The sequence below is a fragment of the Rhinichthys klamathensis genome, unplaced genomic scaffold (assembly GCF_029890125.1).
Source record: "Rhinichthys klamathensis goyatoka isolate OS25496 unplaced genomic scaffold, OSU_Roscu_1.1 h1tg000252l_1, whole genome shotgun sequence".
Lineage (NCBI taxonomy): Eukaryota > Metazoa > Chordata > Actinopteri > Cypriniformes > Leuciscidae > Rhinichthys > Rhinichthys klamathensis.
This window is the reverse complement of record NW_026606774.1, coordinates 171,448-192,500: the sequence shown is the minus strand read 5'-3', so window position 1 is coordinate 192,500 and position 21,053 is coordinate 171,448. Positions and strand designations below refer to the sequence as shown.

Sequence of the window (21,053 nt, the reverse complement as noted above, 5' to 3'; positions counted from 1 at the left end):
CAGATCACCAGCTTTAATACTTCTTCTCAAATTAGACCAATTCCTGCGTATTAAATTCCTGACCCTGCGTATTAAGACTTGTATGGCTTAATGTAATGTAAATTATGTCTTATACTGAAATATGTAGTCGAAAACCCATTAAAGATTTACGTTTAAAAAAAAAATCCATATCGTTCTATACATATTTTGGACAATGGGGGGCGCCATTTTAGGTGCGCAGTGCATTCTGGGATTTTTTTTGTTTTTTCTTTATTAGAATTTTTTTTTACTCGTCAAATAAAATAGTGATAGAAATACTGTACATATATATATTTTACATATTTTCTATGTACTCGTTCATACTCGTTCTATACATATTTTGGACAATGAGGGGCGCCATTTCAGGTGTGCAGTGCATTCTGGGATTTTTTTGTTTTTTCTTTATTAGAATTTTTTTTTTTAACTCGTCAAATAAAATACTGATACGATGTATTGTATGTAGGATTGTGTTTTCTTCTAAAAGGTACTTCAATAATCTTTGTTTTATTTCCTAATTGAAAACATCATGTTACAGTGTGGCGTGTGATGCGATTGGTCCGCTGGTTAGTCCAGTTATCCAATCAATCACATGATCTATTAAGTCACATGTGCATCCAGGAATTTATTCAGTAAATGTGTTTCTATCGTAGTTTATGTGCATGTTTTTTTTACAGAATAAAACAATAAATTACATTTGTTAACAAACAAGTATTCATTACTTTAATGAGCTCATTGTTTCTTTCTGCATTAAATTATTACATTGTTTAAATTAACTGTGATTTTGTATATGTACATTTCTGAAATACATAACTTAGACAGTCTCTTCTGATGACAGATCACTGTAAATAGTAATATGGCATTTTCTGTAAAGCTGCTTTGAAATGATGTATATTGTAAAAAATAAAATAAAAAGATTAAAAAAAGCGCTATACAAATAAATGTGAATAGAATTGAATTTGCCTTATTTGAAAGCATGCTATTTTTATGCACATTTTAATATTTGATGCGCATCTTAGCATTTTTTTATGCAATATCCTAAAACTCGTATAAAACAGCTAAACACCAGTGAAGCATCTTGAAAAACATCATGTTAGTGTGGCGTGTGATGCGATTGGTCCGCTGGTTAGTCCAGGTATCCAATCAATCACATGATCTATTAAGTCACATGTGCATCCAGGAATTTATTCAGTAAATGTGTTTCTATCGTAGTTTATGTGCATGTTTTTTTACAGAATAAAAATAAAAAGATCCGCCTTATTTGAGAGCATGCTATTTTTATGCACATTTTAATATTTTTTACATTTTTTTTAATGCAATATCCCCCGATTCACATAAAAGCACAGCTATTTGTATGCTAAACCCCAGCTGAGCATGTTCCACTCACGCTGCATTCGGTGATGTAGGTGGCGAGGTCCTGTTCCAGGATGCTCCTCTGGGTCTCGGAGGCTTTGAGCTCCACATCCTTCTGCTGGAGGACTGACTCCAGGTCAGTCATCTTACGCTGAAACCGCGAGATCTCCTGCTCCATCTGAGCGGCCACAAACACAAGCACCAGGTCTAAATGCATTTTACAGCAGCGCTCAGACAACGCAAACACAACCTGTGCATGACAGACACTCTGCTAACACAAAGTGGCGATACTTTCGAAACTGTATTTCGTTCTCCATGGAACGTGTTTGACTGTACACATGATTTGTGCAGGTTTGGAGTTCAGCTTGGATTTAACTGGGAATATTCCAGTTATTAGCGCAGTGTTCATTCAGACTAGGAGTGTGTGATACTGACAAAAAAATTCAGCATCTAAATATTTTGTCGATGAGGATAATTAGACAATATTTTCCTTAGTGTGTTTTTGTACCTTGGCTAGTTTAGGCCTGTCGTGGACAGATGACTCCATATTCTTAAACTAATACAACTATTTTTAAACTGAACTTGTAAACATTTAAATTGAACTAATTTAACTTTTAAGGAATTGATTTCCAGGGGCATTTTTTACCTATATAAGGTAATTTTTTTCATGTCAAATTCTTGCATTTAATCAAATTCAACTGGAATATTAAGACACTATATACCAATCAAATAAAATCAGTATCAACAAGTATATATACAGGTGATACTCGAAAAATTTGAATATGGTGCAAAAGTTCATTTATTTCAGTAATTCAACTTAAAAGATGAAACTAATATATTATATAGACTCATTACATGCAAAGTGAGATATTTCAAGCCTTTGTTATAATTGTGATGATTATGGCTTACAGATATGAAAACCCCAAATTCAAAATTAGAATATTGTGAAAAGTTTTCATAAGCTGTAATCCATAATCATCAAAATTATAACAAATAAAGGCTTGAAATATCTCACTTTGCATGTAATGAGTCTATATAATATATTAGTTTCACCTTTTAAGTTGAATTACTGAAATAAATGAACTTTTGCACCATATTCTCATTTTTCAAGTTTCACCTGTACAGTATATTTTACTACATATACACTACATTTAGATGCATTTACACAGCAAATTAATATTTTGAAAAACAATATGAAACTAAAACCAATATTTAGCTGGTCGCTCACTCTCTCTTGATGAGCGAGTCATTGAATCATTCACTCAAACGATTCTTTCACACAGCTGATTCATTCATTAATGAATCACCACTCTGTTGCACTCTGATTCGGTTGCAGTTGTTTGAAACTATTTTCATTGGTGAAAATAAAGCAAAAACAGACAATATTGTGACTAAAATGTCAAAATTGAACTGATACAAAAATCACATTTGAAAATCGTGTTGATATTCTGGAAAGTCATACAAGGGCATTTTTGTCCCATATATTGAATTTCAGGGTCATTCTAACTGAATTCTACTAGTCTACTAGTCTTTTTGTTTTGCAAAGTGAGGAACATACTCGATAATGTCAGCTTCCACATCGTTACAAAAACAATTACAATATAGTCATAGTCATATCGCACACCCCTAAAATCTCTTTAACCAGGTGTAAAAAAAAAACCTGGTTGCCTTGGCTTTTGGTTTGCTTAGTTGCAGACATTTAATTTAATATTCAACAATATTAAGTTCACCTCAAAATGAAATTTTCCTGATAATTTACTCTCCCCAATGCCATCCAAGATGTTCATGTCTTTCTTTCTTCAGTGGAAAAGAAATTACGTTTTTTGAGGAAAACATTTCAGGATTTTTCTCCACACAATGGACTTCAACGGTAACCAAATTGTTGAAGTCCAAATCAATGCTGAGGAATATGGTCTTATCTAGCGAAACGATCGGTCATTTTCTAAAAAAAATAAAAATGTATATACTTTTTAACCACACTTGTTGGTCTTGTGCTGGTCTTCTTCGCCAGGCATTACGTCATCACGCTGGAAAGGTCACGCTGGACGTAGGCGTAAGCACCGCCCCATTGTTTACAACCGTGGATGAAGGAGGATCGTTCAAATTTTATTGTATGTTGAATGACATATTTATGTCTTTGTGTCAGTTTATTGTTTAAAATGGTCCTTTCGTGTGCGAATCCTGGGCGTTTAAAACAATGGGGCGGTGCTTACGCCTACGTCCAGCGTGACCTTCCCAGCGTGATGACGTAATGCCTGGCGTCGCAGACCAGCACAAGACCGACAACTTAATTTCTTTTCCACTGAAGACCAGAGGTGGGTAGTAACGAAGTACATTTACTTCGTTACATTTACTTGAGTATTTTTTTGGAAAATTTGTACTTTTAAGAGTAGATTTAATTGTGGGTACTTTTACTTTAACTCGAGTAGATTTCTAATGAAAAAACTGTACTTTTACTTCGTTACGTTTGGCGACGTTCCTCTCGTTACTTTATTTTAATGCAATATGTTGTTAAAAGCGTAGTTTATTCTAAGCGCGCGCTCTCTCTTTTTTCTGGGCATGAGCGATGCTCAATTCACAAATGAATCACTCTTTTGAGTCGATTCTGTTCAAAGACTTCATCAAACAAGTTGGGCAGATCTGTCTAAATCGGTTCGCGAATCAGTTTGAATGATCTGTTCAGTTTCCTGCACGCACTGAATCGTCTCGGAGTCGTAACAGGAAGATTTAAGAACATCAAGAACATTGTGTGGCGGTCCATAGTCTACATACAGTCTAGAAAGTAAATCTGCAAATGCATCATATTTTTTGCCAGCGATGAAGATCTTTATTAGTTGAACTTGAACATCTTCGTATACTTCGTAAGCTGTCTGTGAATGAATTATTCCACACGACGATACATTCGATTTCATTCAGGTAATACATTTTACAACCAAACACATTATTACGCCATATAGCACTACTACAAAGTATGGCATTACCCTTTTTTTGGACATATACATTACTTTATACATTAAATAAGCTATCATCGTCCAGTTTATGAATGTGTGTACACACACAATGTATTCTCGGTGTTGTAGTGTCGGTATTGCGCAGTGGCGTGCGAACTCGACTTGAAAACGAATGCCTTTGCCTGCCTTATTAGACTCAGTTAACCAGTTTAAAGATGCTTTCATAAATATAGCCTACATTTCAATACATTTTGGAGAACAGACAGAAGAAGATCCGTGCATTTGATCGTTGTTTATGTTGGGCATGACATGACTGCAAGCACATGTGCAGAGTTTTAACACTTTCTAATCTGTCAATGGTTCCCATCCCTTGAATGCAAAACTCCATAGAGTCACTTTATTCCGACATTGTCTAATAATCCAAATGTAGTTGTATAAGTTACTATACTATTATACAAACCAAAGGACAGCCAATGGTTTTCAGGCTATAGATATACAGAAATAATGTTTGTCTCTTCTGTTTTTGTTGCAAAGATAGCTTATCTAATTATGATAATAATAGTCATTTAAATGAAAAAAAAAATCTAAATAATATCATGTTACATATACAGTATATATATATATATATATATATATGCCTATGTGTAAAGTAACTAGTAACTAACTACTTGAGTAGTTTTTTCATTGGATACTTTTTTACTCTTACTCAAGTAACTTTTAAGATTATTACTTTTACTTTTACTTTGAGTAAATATTTCTATAAGTACTTGTACTTTTACTTGAGTACAGTTTTTGGATACTCTACCCACCTCTGCTGAAGACAGACATGAACATCTTGGATGGCATTGGGGTGAGTAAATTATCAGGAAATTTTAATTTTGAGGTGAACTACTACTACCACTTTAAGGTGGACGATGACGCAATTTTCTTCAAGAAACAAACTTTGTTGTATTATTTTCATGTTAACACTGTGAAGCTGCTTTGAAACAATCTGTATTGATTCTGTATTATATAAATAAAGGTGGCTTGACCTGACTGGACGTGTCTCTGCGCTCTTACCTTGTGACATTTGTCTTGAGTGTCTTGCAGTTCTTTGCTTTTGATGTGCAGTTTTTTTTCCATGGAGTTGGTCTTGGCAGGAGAGTTGAGTCCTGCGCCGACCGATCTGACGACACAAAGAACAACGAACCCTTATGAGAACCACAGCAGAGCATTAACACTCATCCAGAGCCCATAATATAAAGCCAGGAGAGTGTGAGAGCGCTTGTTTTCCTAGGAATGTGGGAGCTATCGTAAAGCGTCTGTTCGGCCTTTCACATTAATAACACACCCCATTAGTTTCATGTGAATTCATTATTCAATTCAACACCAAAGAACATAATCTTTACATGCCATTCATTAATTAACATGACATGAATTAGACGTCAGGGAACATCAACTAAAAATCAGGTTCTCTTCATGAACACGAACCACAAACACCTCTAATCAGCTTCACAGGATCCAATGAAAACATTATATTTGTCTTAGATTAGACTGACTGAGATTTGTATGGAAGCTTGTTTCCACTTGAATAATACATTTTAAAAAGTAATATTTCACAATTGCGACTACTTTATAACTCGCAATTCTGACTTTTTTTTCTCAGAAATGTGAGATTTAAACAATTGCGAGTTATAAAGTCCGAATTGTGAGATAATTACCTTTTTTATTTTTTATTCTGACAGAAACAGCATAATCAAATTAAAAACATTGGAGAAATATAAAACTCATTTAAATGTTGATTATATATATTTTTAAAATGAATTGTTTAAATATAGTTTTATATAATACATGTGTATATATATATATATACATATACTGTATATAAAACAATATATTTAAAGTTTATTGCAAAAAATATGCCCATATATATATATAGGTGCCTATTTTTTGCAATAAACTTTAAATATATTGTTTGTGTGTGTATATATATATATATATATTGTTTGTGTGTGTGTGTGTGTGTGTGTATGTATATATATTTAAATACACACACACTTAAGTATTTTGAGTGTAGAGATCGACTTGATTACGTCATCCGCAGAGATTTAGGGGAGTGGGCGGAGCTAATAACATCTTTTTTACTCTGGTAGGTGTAATTTTCTGTCCAGAATCATGAGTAATGTAGTTTTTCCTGTTAAACGCTGTTATTTAAAAACAATAAGCCAAAATAAAGACTGTGGCTTCAAAGCAATAAATTAACAGCCTTGTATCTTCACATAAGGTCTGCCTTTAAAGGCTTATTCGTTTAAAATCAATTTCCCTATGGAGAAAATGAATAGAGTTTGTCCTTCTGTAACCCGGCTGTTGCGCTCTATTGGACTCGTTTCACCGAAGCTCCACATTAATAAACAGGAAGACAACAGTATCATGATGCAAACTTTATCAAAGTTTTCATTCTCTCAATTCATAATATAATGCGTCTGTCTTGCTCAGAGACCTGAACTCAGATCTGTCTCTCCGCCATTACACATCGGATCATTACGGCTGAAAGTGCTGAGGAGGGAAAGATACACACACACACACACATACACACACCTAAAGTGCTGATTATACCAGAACTCCAAACCAGGCGGGAGTGTAATAAAAACACAACAACTGCCCTTCATTTACATACGCGTGTGTGTGTGTGTGTGCACATTATAAAATCAAATTACTGCATTTTACAACTTATAACACAGCGGAGCAATAATAAAAAAAAAAACATATGCAAACCTTAAAACTGAAATTAAGATTGTGAACAAAACAAACAAACTATAATGACTGTTTTCACACGGGTTTGCCAAACTCCCCTCCAACCTCGTTGACTCCGCCCCCTGTCAGCCATTGGTCCGTCAAACACAGACTCCTCCCACTCTCACACCACTGCTCGTCGTCAGCATAGCAATATTTGGAAAGCATCACAGACGCTCTTCAGGAAGCCAAACTACTGATGGATTCTAGTTGAAAACGTCTCTCAGAGGATTCGAAGGCAGAAAGAAACGCCTAAATATAGAGAACCGAACGCCTACGACGGTATAAAAAGACATGTGAACCTTAATACAAACCAACAAAGACAGGAAACAACTCGAGTTCCCACATGCATCATATGTCAGTGATTCAGAACTGAGTAAAGTGTGTCTGACGGAGGAATGTGTTCCAAAAATAAAGAGTAAAATCCCAGCGGCCGCACAAACACAACAGACATTACACTAACGGGGAGAGAGAGAATAAAACTGACACAAATACTGCAGCCGAGGGGAAGAGCGAACCAATCGGCTCGTGAATATCGGCCGTGACCGGCGCGCTGACAGCTCGTCCGCCGAGAGCAGGACGAAACAACACTCACCACCTGGAAAAACAACAAATCCTGCTAAAGGAGATCGTTTTATAACTCTATACAGGGATAATACGGTGCTTCAATCTCCATTTCTTGAGCTTCTTCTGGAATAAATTCAAACACACGCTCGTGGTTACTAGATAAACAATATCTGGCACTAAAAATAAATATGGGAAAACAAAGATACCAAAAGAGATAATGTGGGAGAGAAGTGAGAGAGCTCTCACTCCTAGTCACAGGTCTTTATACTAACCCCTATGGCGAGTTAATTAGGGATTGCATACACCTGTTGGCCAACTAACGTCTGTGTAGCAGAGCCAGTACGGGCAAACAGGCAGGCGTAACAATCTCACAATTCTGACTTTATAACACGCAATTGGGACTTTTTATATCATGCATTTCTGACTTTACATCTCCCAATGTTGTGGTAGAAAGTCAGAATAGTCAAAATTGTGAGATATAGTCAGAATTGCGTGTTATAATGTCAGAATTGTGAGATATAAGTCAGAATAGTCAGAATTGTGTGTTATAAAGTCAAAATTGTGAGATATAAAGTCAGAATTGTGTTACAAAGTCAGAATTGCATGTTATAAAGTCAGAATTGTGTGTTATAAAGTCAGAATTGCATGTTTTAAAGTCAGAATTGTGTGTCATAAAGTCAGAATTGTGTGTTATAAAGTCAGAATTGTGTGATATAAAGTCAGAATTGCATGTTATAAAGTCAGAATTGTGTGTTATAAGGTCAGAATTGTGTGTCATAAAGTCAGAATTGTGTGTTATAAAGTCAGAATTGTGTGTCATAAAGTCAGAATTGTGTGTTGTAAAGTCAGAATTGTGAGAATTGTGTGTTATAAAGTCAGAATTGTGAGAATTGTGTGTTGTAAAGTCAGAATTGTGTGTTATAAAGTCAGAATTGTGTGTTATAAAGTCAGAATTGTGAGAATTGTGTGTTATAAAGTCAGAATTGTGAGAATTGTGTGTTATAAAGTCAGAATTGTGAGAATTGTGTGTTATAAAGTCAGAATTGTGAGAATTGTGTGTTGTAAAGTCAGAATTGTGTGTTATAAAGTCAGAATTGTGAGAATTGTGTGTTATAAAGTCAGAATTGTGAGAATTGTGTGTTATAAAGTCAGAATTGTGAGAATTGCGTGTTATAGTCAGAATTGCGAGATATAAAGTCAGAATTGTGAGAATTGTGTAATAAAGTCAGAATTGCGTGTCATGAAGTCAGAATTGTGTTATAAAGTCAGAATTGCATGTTTTAAAGTCAGAATTGTGTGTTATAAAGTCAGAATTGTGTGTTATAAAGTCAGAATTGTGTTATAAAGTCAGAATTGTGTGTTATAAAGTCAGAATTGTGTGTTATAAAGTCAGAATTGTGTGTTATAAAATCAGAATTGTGAGAATTGTGTGTTATAAAGTCAGAATTGTGAGAATTGTGTGTTATAAAGTCAGAATTGTGAGAATTGCGTGTTATAGTCAGAATTGCATGTTTTAAAGTCAGAATTGTGTGTTATAAAGTCAGAATTGTGTTATAAAGTCAGAATTGTGTGTTATAAAGTCAGAATTGTGTGTTATAAAGTCAGAATTGTGTGTTGTAAAGTCAGAATTGTGTGTTATAAAGTCAGAATTGTGAGAATTGTGTGTTTTAAAGTCAGAATTGTGAGAATTGTGTGTTATAAAGTCAGAATTGTGAGAATTGTGTGTTGTAAAGTCAGAATTGTGTGTTGTAAAGTCAGAATTGTGTGTTATAAAGTCAGAATTGTGAGAATTGTGTGTTTTAAAGTCAGAATTGTGAGAATTGTGTGTTATAAAGTCAGAATTGTGAGAATTGTGTGTTATAAAGTCAGAATTGTGTGTTGTAAAGTCAGAATTGTGTGTTATAAAGTCAGAATTGTGAGAATTGTGTGTTTTAAAGTCAGAATTGTGAGAATTGTGTGTTATAAAGTCAGAATTGTGAGAATTGTGTGTTGTAAAGTCAGAATTGTGTGTTATAAAGTCAGAATTGTGTGTTATAAAATCAGAATTGTGAGAATTGTGTGTTATAAAGTCAGAATTGTGAGAATTGTGTGTTATAAAGTCAGAATTGTGAGAATTGCGTGTTATAGTCAGAATTGCATGTTTTAAAGTCAGAATTGTGTGTTATAAAGTCAGAATTGTGTTATAAAGTCAGAATTGTGTGTTATAAAGTCAGAATTGTGTGTTATAAAGTCAGAATTGTGTGTTATAAAGTCAGAATTGCGTGTCATGAAGTCAGAATTGTGAGATATAGTCAGAATTGCGTGTTATAAAGTCAGAATTGTAATAAAAAGTCGCAATTACCCTTTTAATTGTTTATTCTGAGGTGTAAACAAGCTTCCATAGTTTCTGCACCTCTGTCACTCTCAGGAAATAAGGAAGATTGTCATTTTCAGATGCTGTCAGCTGCCTCTGATGAACACGTAAACCTTCGATAGTTGAGCACAGCAGAATCAACACATATTAAATATAATTAAACGAAAAAAAAAAAAAAAAAAAAATTGAGTTCAGAAGAAATGAATGGGAAAATACTTCGGGAACCAAGTTTTTCTTGGGGGTTTTCCCCCCTTAGAATTCTGTTTTCCTTTTCATGCATTCTATTTTAATGGCTTAGTAAAACTGTAATAATCAAAAAGAATGTCTAATAATTAAATTCCTTAAACTTTTAACAATTATGGACATTTATGGACATTTAATAATTTATGGACATTTTGACAATAATTTTGAAATATTTAGTTTTAATTTAAGTACATTTTATGATTTAATACAAATGGTAATTAAATGAATGCATAAAAATGTAACTATTTAATTAATATTTTAAAATATAATTTTAAACTATTTCTTTGAGATATATACGATAGACACAAATTCGTGAGATATTCCTTGTGTTTTTTTTTATAAACTGTATTATAGTTATAACTTTGAAAAGTATATTCTATAGGCAGACTTAATATTCAAATAGCAGTCTTTGTGTGCTTTAATATTCACAGCGATTTGACTAAGTGATTTATTGATGCAAATGTCTGCAAATTCCACGCATTTTTATGACTGTATTCCACGATTTCATGCACGTTTTCTGCCTCATAAGGCCGTAATGCTGCTGTGTCTCTGGTCCCGATGAAGGTGTCCTCCTATCAAAACACCACTGAACGCATCAGAGGAGCTGTGAAATAGAAAAGCCTGATGCTTCAAGGACCCCTCGAGAGCATCTAAATGCACACAGCGAATAAATAATCTAAATGGCGAGGTCTAGCGAGATTAGAGGTTCTGCCTGTTTGCCGTACAGCAGTGCATTACCCAGCGCTTACAAACTTCCCCTCGGAGAAACCCGACGCCTCCCAGGGCTCTGATCAGAACGGCCCACAACCGACTTCATAATTGGGCCTTAAAGTGTAATTATAGGCTATGCATTTCAAATTGAGAATGTAGGGAGAAAATAACCTGCAATGGGAAAATGTGCCGTTGATAATTACATTTCACATTAGTTGGCATCAATAAAGGTTTCAGGTGCAATTCAATTATCACAGCATTAACATCGAACTATTGATAATCAAGCATCCAAACTTTCGCACTCAAACACTTGAGAAGCATCTCGCTCTTTCTGCCTGATGTGGGCGTCAGCTGACGGATGTAGACACACTTACGCATTCTGTGAATACAGTAGCGATTGATCTGCAGGAATTGCTTATTCTTAGCTCGACTGACGGACGAAGACGAGGCTGACTCACGGCTTGTGTTCGGTTAATGTTCTCCCAGCATTCCTGTGGTGTTCAAACATGCTGCGTCTATCGATCGGCCATCGAGAAAGGTCAAGTAAACGAGTGTGGAGCGTCTGCAAGATGAAACAATCCCTGCATCCACCATTACGGTTCTTTTAAAGTCCCCTTAAAGTCATAATTTTATCCCTTAAAACTCATCTTTGATCACCAAAAATGCTTTTTTCCTTTAAAAAAATTTCTTCATGCCTTAAAATATCTTGAATGTAACTCGACACCCTTGCCTCATTTAGTATGCGCGGTTCTATGAATATGCAGATGAGCCCCGCCTCCACTCACTCACTCAGCTCAGAGATCCACTGGTTGACGATCACACGTTGATCTGATTGGTTACAAGGTCGTTTGTGACGTCAGAAACACCAGCGATTTCAAACCGTGTTTTTAAAACTTTTTCATATTTCGTGGCTGTTTTCGAAAATAAATTACAGAGGAGCAGTCATTTATCAATTTGCAATTCAGGCCTTTATTTTGAAATAGCAGTAAACATGAAAAAATCATGATAGATTGGTAGAGACCTCAGTTTATTTTCATGCCGAGAGTTCAAAAGATAACACCAATTCAATTTTATGAGAAAAAAAGGTCGGAAAATTTTCTAAATATAAAGAAAAATATTATGGATTCTCAATTTGTGATGCGCCGCAAATATGTGCTCTTTTTATGCGTTTATTAGAGGTTAATAAACGCCCATACTACTTCTGAATAGGATGTCTACTTCATAAATCGTATGAAAATTATGGAAATACATGGTTCAGATTAAACATATAAAAATGGAGGCGCCCTTATATGGTCAGTAAGGAAGCTTGGCTGTTCATCTAGTGAAAAAGTTCGGTACTGCGCCCAAATAAAATCTCACTGAAAGCTCATTTTTTGAGATATCAACCTAAAATTTGGAATAGGGGTCGACCGATTATCGGCGCCAATATTAAGCATTTTTATGGTTATCGGTATCGGCCATTTTCAAAACCGATTTGCCGATAAAATAATTTTATTTTGAAATGCGCTATATTTGGCTATGACGCAGCCACCTTTGTCGGAACTCACCACTCTGTAGACTAGACTAATGTCCCCGCACATCTGATTTGTTGGGAGTCAGGAGTCCGGCCAATCAGCGCAGAGAGCTGAGGCACTGAAAGTGTTGCACTCTCACACCGAGAGAGCACTCGCTGACTAGAGCTGCTTCACTGATCACGCTTCAGTTGTCTCTCAAAGTTAAGGCAGCAGCAGACTTTGCTGAAGAAGCAATAGATTACTACACTGAAGTTGCAAAATACCTCAATATAATAGAGCCCTGTGATTTCCGCGATGCAGAACAGACGGAGTCGCGGAATCCAGTCATAAAAACGGAATTTACTGTATAAAGCGGAATATCACGGAATTTGTCAACTTTGATGAATTAATAAAAAGCAGGTCAGTACAAATCAAACCGCAAAAGGACTATTTAAATATGAATCCTGCGTGTGTCTAACGTTAAATGAATGGCGCAGAGACGCGTGATTTCAGTTACCACACACACACTGGAGCACGCGTGACGCTTGCGCTGTTTTCAGCCTCAGCCGCATCATTATATGAGGACATGATTGCATAAACATCATCTCCAGAGCCGCTTAGTCACTTCATGAGCTTTTTAATGCTTCAACTGAGAAAAGTTATCGACATATCATAAACACACAGAAACTCAAAGATCTCCACGGCAACCCGTCAAAATAAAAGTTCGGTTTTTCACAAGGCCCTAAAAATTAAATTTTTGTTAAACTGTAAATAAATTGAATAAGTTTGATTTTAATTCATTAGAAATGCTTTTTGATTACTAAAATTTTATTTAAAAATTAAAATAGAGTCTTTAAGTTTTACAAAATGTTTACAGAATGCTGCTGGGTGCTCCATGCACTTTTTACAAGTTATTATTATTATTATTAATAACAGTTCTCAGATTCAAAGGTATGTTTAAAATCATTTAAAGAAAGTATTTGTCAAAACCCTTTGTTATTCTTAATTTTGACATTAATTTACAGTTTTACACCAGACATAGCTATATATATATATATATATATATATATATATATATATCGGTTCAAAATATCGGTAATCGGTCTATTTGACCTGTAATAATCGGTATCGGCCCTGAAAATAACATATCGGTCGACCCCTAATTTGGAACACAACTTATTCCGATTTTTGGCTTTCATTTTCTTGCAGTTTTAGAGTAAAATATATTTTGTAATATATATATATTTTATTTAAAATATAAATAATTAGGCTATATTTTTACATTGCACATGTGTATAAGCTCAAACTTGTATAACTTTTTTTCATAATTTATTTCACTTCTACATTAATCTGACAAATGTCTTCTTTAAAACAAGACCAAACATAGGTCTATATTTCCAAAGCATTCTTGAATTACAACCATTTAAGTTTGGATAGTGATTTTCATGTCTATGGGTTAATGACACAGACAGCAGCAGGTTTATTGTTATGTGTATTTTTCTTTTTTGTTTATGAACTATACTTTATTGTTATATTGTTTTCATTTGGGCCATGGGTACATCTAACGAATAACTGATTTATTGTTATTAATTTTTGTGATTCACAATCAAATTATTGTATTCGCCTTCTTTGGTATTTGTCCTTCGGTTCTTTTGATCCGACGGCCTGTCGTATCTTTTTTCTTTAATTTATTGCGTCTTACTCCTAGCAGACATAATAAAGATCCAATATAGTGAGACATATCAATATACTGAGCAGCTGGAGTCAAGTTAATGTAAAACAATGTGATTAAACATCTTGCATGCCAGCAGCCATCCACATATTAACAGAAGAAAAACATTATTATTATTATTTCCAGATCAGATACGGTCATAAACCACTTCTCAGATAATCAGAGGGTTTCTCACAGCGTTTCTCACGGTCACTCACAGTGAGAAATCTCAGATATGAGATCTAGGGATCCACGATATATCGGTCACCATATCGGTATCGGATGATAAATGTTCATTTTTATGTAATGTGTCTGATATATTAAAGCTGATAAATAATGTATTATTCCCTTCAGCTGAGACGCTTCAGATGCGCACTGTTCAACATGATGGTTTTGAATTGCTTGAAATATGATTGAAATCACTTCAAAAAAAGAAAAATACAGTTCAGTGCAACATATCGGCTACATAACATTATCATGAGAACATCATAATTGTGTGTTTAGGACATGGATTTTACTGGTGAGACTTATTTTTGTAATCAGGCTCTCAAAAATTATATATAAATCAGGATTTAGATTTATCGGCCGATATATCGGATATCAAATATAAAGAATTATCGGTATCAATACATTTTCATATCGGTGAATCCCTAAAGAAATCCTGATGTCAGATACGTGCTCTAATGCTTCACCCATTGAAGAAGCAAAATTGGACAAAATTTTTAATTCTGTCATCATTAACTCACAATAACGGTGCATTGGGAGCCTGACCGTCTCTGGTAACTGTATGGAAAAATATGCGTGAACAGAGAAATCGAGTCGACATGAGGGCGAGAGAATGCTCATTATTACTGCACAAACTATTCTTATACTGACAAACTAGATTTCCTTTGAATTATCTAACCAGACGCCGCACCTCGAATAACCATGAGTCACAAAGAGAAGAGGAAACCACCTACACACCGTCGGTCATTACAGTGTGAACCTACAGGACACACTCCAATTAGAGCACTGACTCAACTGAAAACACACCATCTCTCCAGAGATGCTTCAGCATGACATCTCATATCGTTAATGCGCTTTTACTCCAGAATAAGGTGAATGTCAAACGCCACTAAAGAGCGTGCAGCGATTGCTGCCGTCGAAATCATTACGATTACAGCAGAGCGTGTCGCTTTGTTTTGGGAGTCAATTAGTTCTTACAATGACGAATGGTGGCTGATTTACTGTCGGCTAGGAATGTGTCGAAGAGCGGGATCGGCTATCCTTTATTTTACGCCAGCTGTCATGCATGTGTCGTCTAGGGCTGCAGCTATCGATTCTTTTTGTAATCGATTAATCCAGCACTTGATCCATCGATTAATCGAGTAATCGGATAAAACATTTTTTGTGTTTTTAAACAACCAAAACAAATAATGCATAACGAAAATGATGTGGCTGTAAAATGATCAAGCATTTGGCTTTTATTTATCAAAAACAAAACAAAAAAAAACTGGTATTTATTCCAACTCCAACATTTGGATCCAAAACAGGCTGGGGAATTTCATTTTTTGTTTTTGTCTGTAACTATTTGGAAGACGTGACATACAAACAAGGTCTCGGAAAGACTGCAATACAATATTTGTTCCTCCGTCACGTCACGGTGTATACAGTGAATGCATGCTGAAATTATTGTTGCGTGGCTACATCAAAGTTTAAGCATATTTGATGCATTGCCGCAAGTGATCTGACTGGCGCGTGAGAGAGACGAGGGTGCATGCGTGTGTGTGAAGGGGTTCTTTTTCTAGGCTATACTCTCTTGCAATTAAATGCGAATACGTTTACTACTTAAAAACATCAAAGCTAAACATCATATCTAGTCAAACCGCATCACGACATCGCTACAAAATACAGTATGGGATTAGAATCAGCGAACATCAATGTATCATAGGCTTATGGTGTGTTCACACCGAACGCACATTTAATTATTTGCGCGAGTAGATTACATACAAAGTCGATGCAAAGACGCGAATAGACGCATCATTGGCGCCGGGCGTCGCGACTGACGCGAATTGGGCGATGCGTTTGCCGCGAACGTCTTCCGCGCAAGTTGAAAAATGTGAACTCGAGCGAATGTTCAAGCGTCTAACTAGACGGGATAAACGCGTATTTGACGCTCTATCCGCGTTCGGTGTGAACACCATTAGTTTACCTTGTTTCAGCGAAGCTTGGTGAGACAGCACGGAGTGGATGTTTTCGGTTCAGATGCTGAATCATTGAAGTCGTCCTGTTGTGGTATGCCAGGTATACTTTGCAGTAGACACATTGTTCTCTTCCTTTTTAAGTATGTAATGATCCCAAACTTTAGACATTCTCTGCTGTTTATGGACATGTTTACTCTCCGCCATCGCGCCAACTAAATTCAAAATGTATCACGCGCTATGGTATATAGATCCCTGCGCGTCATTGGAATTTAACGAGGCTTCGAGGCAGAGTTTTTGCCTCGAGGAATTTTTGTAATCGAGTTAGTCGAGTAACTCGATGAATCGTTTCAGCCCTAGTGTCGTCATTAGGTGGCGGTGTGTATCTTGTGTTGTTTCTTCTAGCTGTGTTTTGACTTTATTGTATAGCAGTGTAAGCCCGTTTAGATCGGCCCAATGGAGGCATCCGATAGAACGGGTGAAGGTCTCTGCCATAGAGAGCCTAAGCCCCTCCCCTCCGCTTCCGGACCTTATTTCGGAAAAAATATGTATGGTAGTCAATGGCGAGAGACAACTTATCTTTTTATTCCGTCTGAACTGTGCCCTGAATTACACATATGATGTTTGTCAATTTAAAAGATAATTCTGAAAGTCAAGAAAGTCGCAGTTTGTCATGAAACAGAAGAGTAACATTTAGTTTTATGTGAAAATTGCTCAATGAACTACATCTCCCGGGAAGCGAAACAACGAGCGAGATCCGCTGCTCGTGTGTGTGCAGTCTGGCACAAAACACTCCGGCATGACGGTGTAACGTTACGATTATAACGCAAGACTATAGAAACAACGACAGACGTTAGCTTCAGTAAAGTTAGCTTCATTCATTGAGAGAAAATGTGCGCCTTTAGGGTTTGTAGTCTTTGAAACGGTTGAGGTATAAGACTGTGAAAATATGTAATTACACTTTCAACTGCGACTTTCTTGACTTTAAAATGTATCTTTTAAATTGACAAACATCATAACGTTTAAACGCGGGTCTCACGTACACAAGCTCGCCAGCTTCGGTCACCAAACAGAGGTTATTGTTGAATACCTGAGATCGGTCACATTCAAATATTCCAAATGCTCTGGAATAAAGAGAGAAGATGCGAACCTGACATTATAAAATACATGATGCGAAGTGTTTTACACACACTCATCGCCGGCTAATTTGAGTTACAAATCGCCACGAGCCTCTTCAGCATCTCCCTAAATACTCAGACCAAGGCAGAAACCACTTTTCAAATGTAACCATGAGTCCACAGTGGGAATTGCATTAATCACCGTCCCAGACTTACCGGGGACAGACGTTGATTTACATGAGGGCACACACACAGCTGTTAACAAGATTTCTCGAAACTCTTCACACCGTATTACCTTTCTGGTTTACTGCTGAAAATTTTAAGACTCATTTAATCTGAATTTAAGACATTTTAATACTTTTTAAGGCCTTTTATTAGGAAAACTTTATTTAAGACATTTTAAGACTTAAGGACCCGCGGCCACCCTGATTCAGGAAACCGGTTTGAACACAATCATTGTTTGTCCACAACAGTTAGGTCATATAAGTGACACAGAAATGACACCTTTAAAAATGCCTGATATTTTTCAGAGTTCCCATGACGCCGCCGGTGCACATTTCACCTGACAGGCTCACCCAATTACTGTGACAGATATTGTCCAACTGAATCTGTTAATAAGGAAAGAGAAATACGACATCTTTGGCATGATGGACAAACACACAAATGACAGTGTGCAAACACACAAAGACTACACACACACACATCACGACCAACGGCAGCGAGATCTGAAGCGCCACTCCGATCCGATCAGACACGACTGGACTGTAAATCTAGAATCCTGTACGGGTGTCCACATGCACTGCCTCATGAACGCATGTTTTTCTATCGCACTGCCCGATAAACGCATGTTTTTCTATCGCACTGCCTCATAAACGCATGTTTTTCTATCGCACTGCCTCATAAACACATGTTTTTCTATCGCACTGCCCGATAAACGCATGTTTTTCTATCGCACTGCCTTATAAACGCATGTTTTTCTATCGCACTGCCCGATAAACGCATGTTTTTCTATCGCACTGCCTCATAAACGCATGTTTTTCTATCGCACTGCCTCATGAACGCATGTTTTTCTATCGCACTGCCCGATAAACGCATGTTTTTCTATCGCACTGCCTCATAAACGCATGTTTTTCTATCGCACTGCCTCATAAACACATGTTTTTCTATCGCACTGCCCGATAAACGCATGTTTTTCTATCGCACTGCCTTATAAACGCATGTTTTTCTATCGCACTGCCCGATAAACGCATGTTTTTCTATCGCACTGCCTCATAAACGCATGTTTTTCTATCGCACTGCCTCATAAACGCATGTTTTTCTATCGCACTGCCCGATAAACGCATGTTTTTCTATCGCACTGCCTCATAAACGCATGTTTTTCTATCGCACTGCCCGATAAACGCATGTTTTTCTATCGCACTGCCTCATAAACACATGTTTTTCTATCGCACTGCCCGATAAACGCATGTTTTTCTATCGCACTGCCTCATAAACGCATGTTTTTCTATCGCACTGCCTCATAAACGCATGTTTTTCTATCGCACTGCCCGATAAACGCATGTTTTTCTATCGCACTGCCCGATAAACGCATGTTTTTCTATCGCACTGCCCGATAAACGCATGTTTTTCTATCGCACTGCCCGATAAACGCATGTTTTTCTATCGCACTGCCCGATAAACGCGATAAACGCATGTTTTTCTATCGCACTGCCTCATAAACGCATGTTTTTCTATCGCACTGCCTCATAAACGCATGTTTTTCTATCGCACTGCCCGATAAACGCATGTTTTTCTATCGCACTGCCCGATAAACGCATGTTTTTCTATCGCACTGCCCGATAAACGCATGTTTTTCTATCGCACTGCCCGATAAACGCATGTTTTTCTATCGCACTGCCCGATAAACGCATGTTTTTCTATCGCACTGCCCGATAAACGCATGTTTTTCTATCGCACTGCCCGATAAACGCATGTTTTTCTATCGCACTGCCCGATAAACGCATGTTTTTCTATCGCACTGCCTTATAAACGCATGTTTTTCTATCGCACTGCCCGATAAACGCATGTTTTTCTATCGCACTGCCCGATAAACGCATGTTTTTCTATCGCACTGCCCGATAAACGCATGTTTTTCTATCGCACTGCCCGATAAACGCATGTTTTTCTATCGCACTGCCCGATAAACGCATGTTTTTCTATCGCACTGCCCGATAAACGCATGTTTTTCTATCGCACTGCCCGATAAACGCATGTTTTTCTATCGCACTGCCTCATAAACACATGTTTTTCTATCGCACTGCCCGATAAACGCATGTTTTTCTATCGCACTGCCTCATGAATGCATGTTTTTCTATCGCACTGCCCGATAAACGCATGTTTTTCTATCGCACTGCCCGATAAACGCATGTTTTTCTATCGCACTGCCCGATAAACGCATGTTTTTCTATCGCACTGCCTCATGAATGCATGTTTTTCTATCGCACTGCCCGATAAACGCATGTTTTTCTATCGCACTGCCCGATAAACGCATGTTTTTCTATCGCACTGCCCGATAAACGCATGTTTTTCTATCGCACTGCCTCATGAACGCATGTTTTTCTATCGCACTGCCCGATAAACGCATGTTTTTCTATCGCACTGCCTTATGAACGCATGTTTTTCTATCGCACTGCCCGATAAACGCATGTTTTTCTATCGCACTGCCCGATAAACGCATGTTTTTCTATCGCACTGCCCGATAAACGCATGTTTTTCTATCGCACTGCCCGATAAACGCATGTTTTTCTATCGCACTGCCCGATAAACGCATGTTTTTCTATCGCACTGCCCGATAAACGCATGTTTTTCTATTGCACTGCCTCATGAACGCATGTTTTTCTATCGCACTGCCTCATAAACGCATGTTTTTCTATCGCACTGCCCGATAAACGCATGTTTTTCTATCGCACTGCCCGATAAACGCATGTTTTTCTATCGCACTGCCCGATAAACGCATGTTTTTCTATCGCACTGCCCGATAAACGCATGTTTTTCTATCGCACTGCCCGATAAACGCATGTTTTTCTATCGCACTGCCTCATGAACGCATGTTTTTCTATCGCACTGCCTCATGAACGCATGTTTTTCTATCGCACTGCCTCATAAACGCATGTTTTTCTATCGCACTGCCCGATAAACGCATGTTTTTCTATCGCACTGCCCGATAAACGCATGTTTTTCTATCGCACTGCCCGATAAACGCATGTTTTTCTATCGCACTGCCCGATAAACGCATGTTTTTCTATCGCACTGCCCGATAAACGCATGTTTTTCTATCGCACTGCCCGATAAACGCATGTTTTTCTATCGCACTGCCTTATAAACGCATGTTTTTCTATCGCACTGCCCGATAAACGCATGTTTTTCTATCGCACTGCCCGATAAACGCATGTTTTTCTATCGCACTGCCCGATAAACGCATGTTTTTCTATCGCACTGCCCGATAAACGCATGATTTTCTATCGCACTGCCCGATAAACGCATGTTTTTCTATCGCACTGCCTCATGAACGCATGTTTTTCTATCGCACTGCCCGATAAACGCATGT

At 37.1% G+C, this 21,053-nt stretch overlaps 1 protein-coding gene across 7 annotated transcripts in view; it reads right to left on the bottom strand.

Annotated features, from left to right (window-relative positions):
• cita (citron rho-interacting serine/threonine kinase a) overlaps positions 1-21,053 on the bottom strand; it is a 158,830-nt gene that overhangs the window by 90,792 nt on the left and 46,985 nt on the right. For all 7 annotated transcript variants that reach the window (XM_056266673.1, XM_056266674.1, XM_056266676.1 and 4 more), the window contains 2 exons: positions 5,379-5,484; positions 1,403-1,546 (listed from right to left, as the gene is read on the bottom strand). In XM_056266673.1, coding sequence (XP_056122648.1) covers positions 1,403-1,546; positions 5,379-5,484 — 250 coding nt within the window. The remainder of the gene's footprint in view (positions 1-1,402; positions 1,547-5,378; positions 5,485-21,053) is intronic.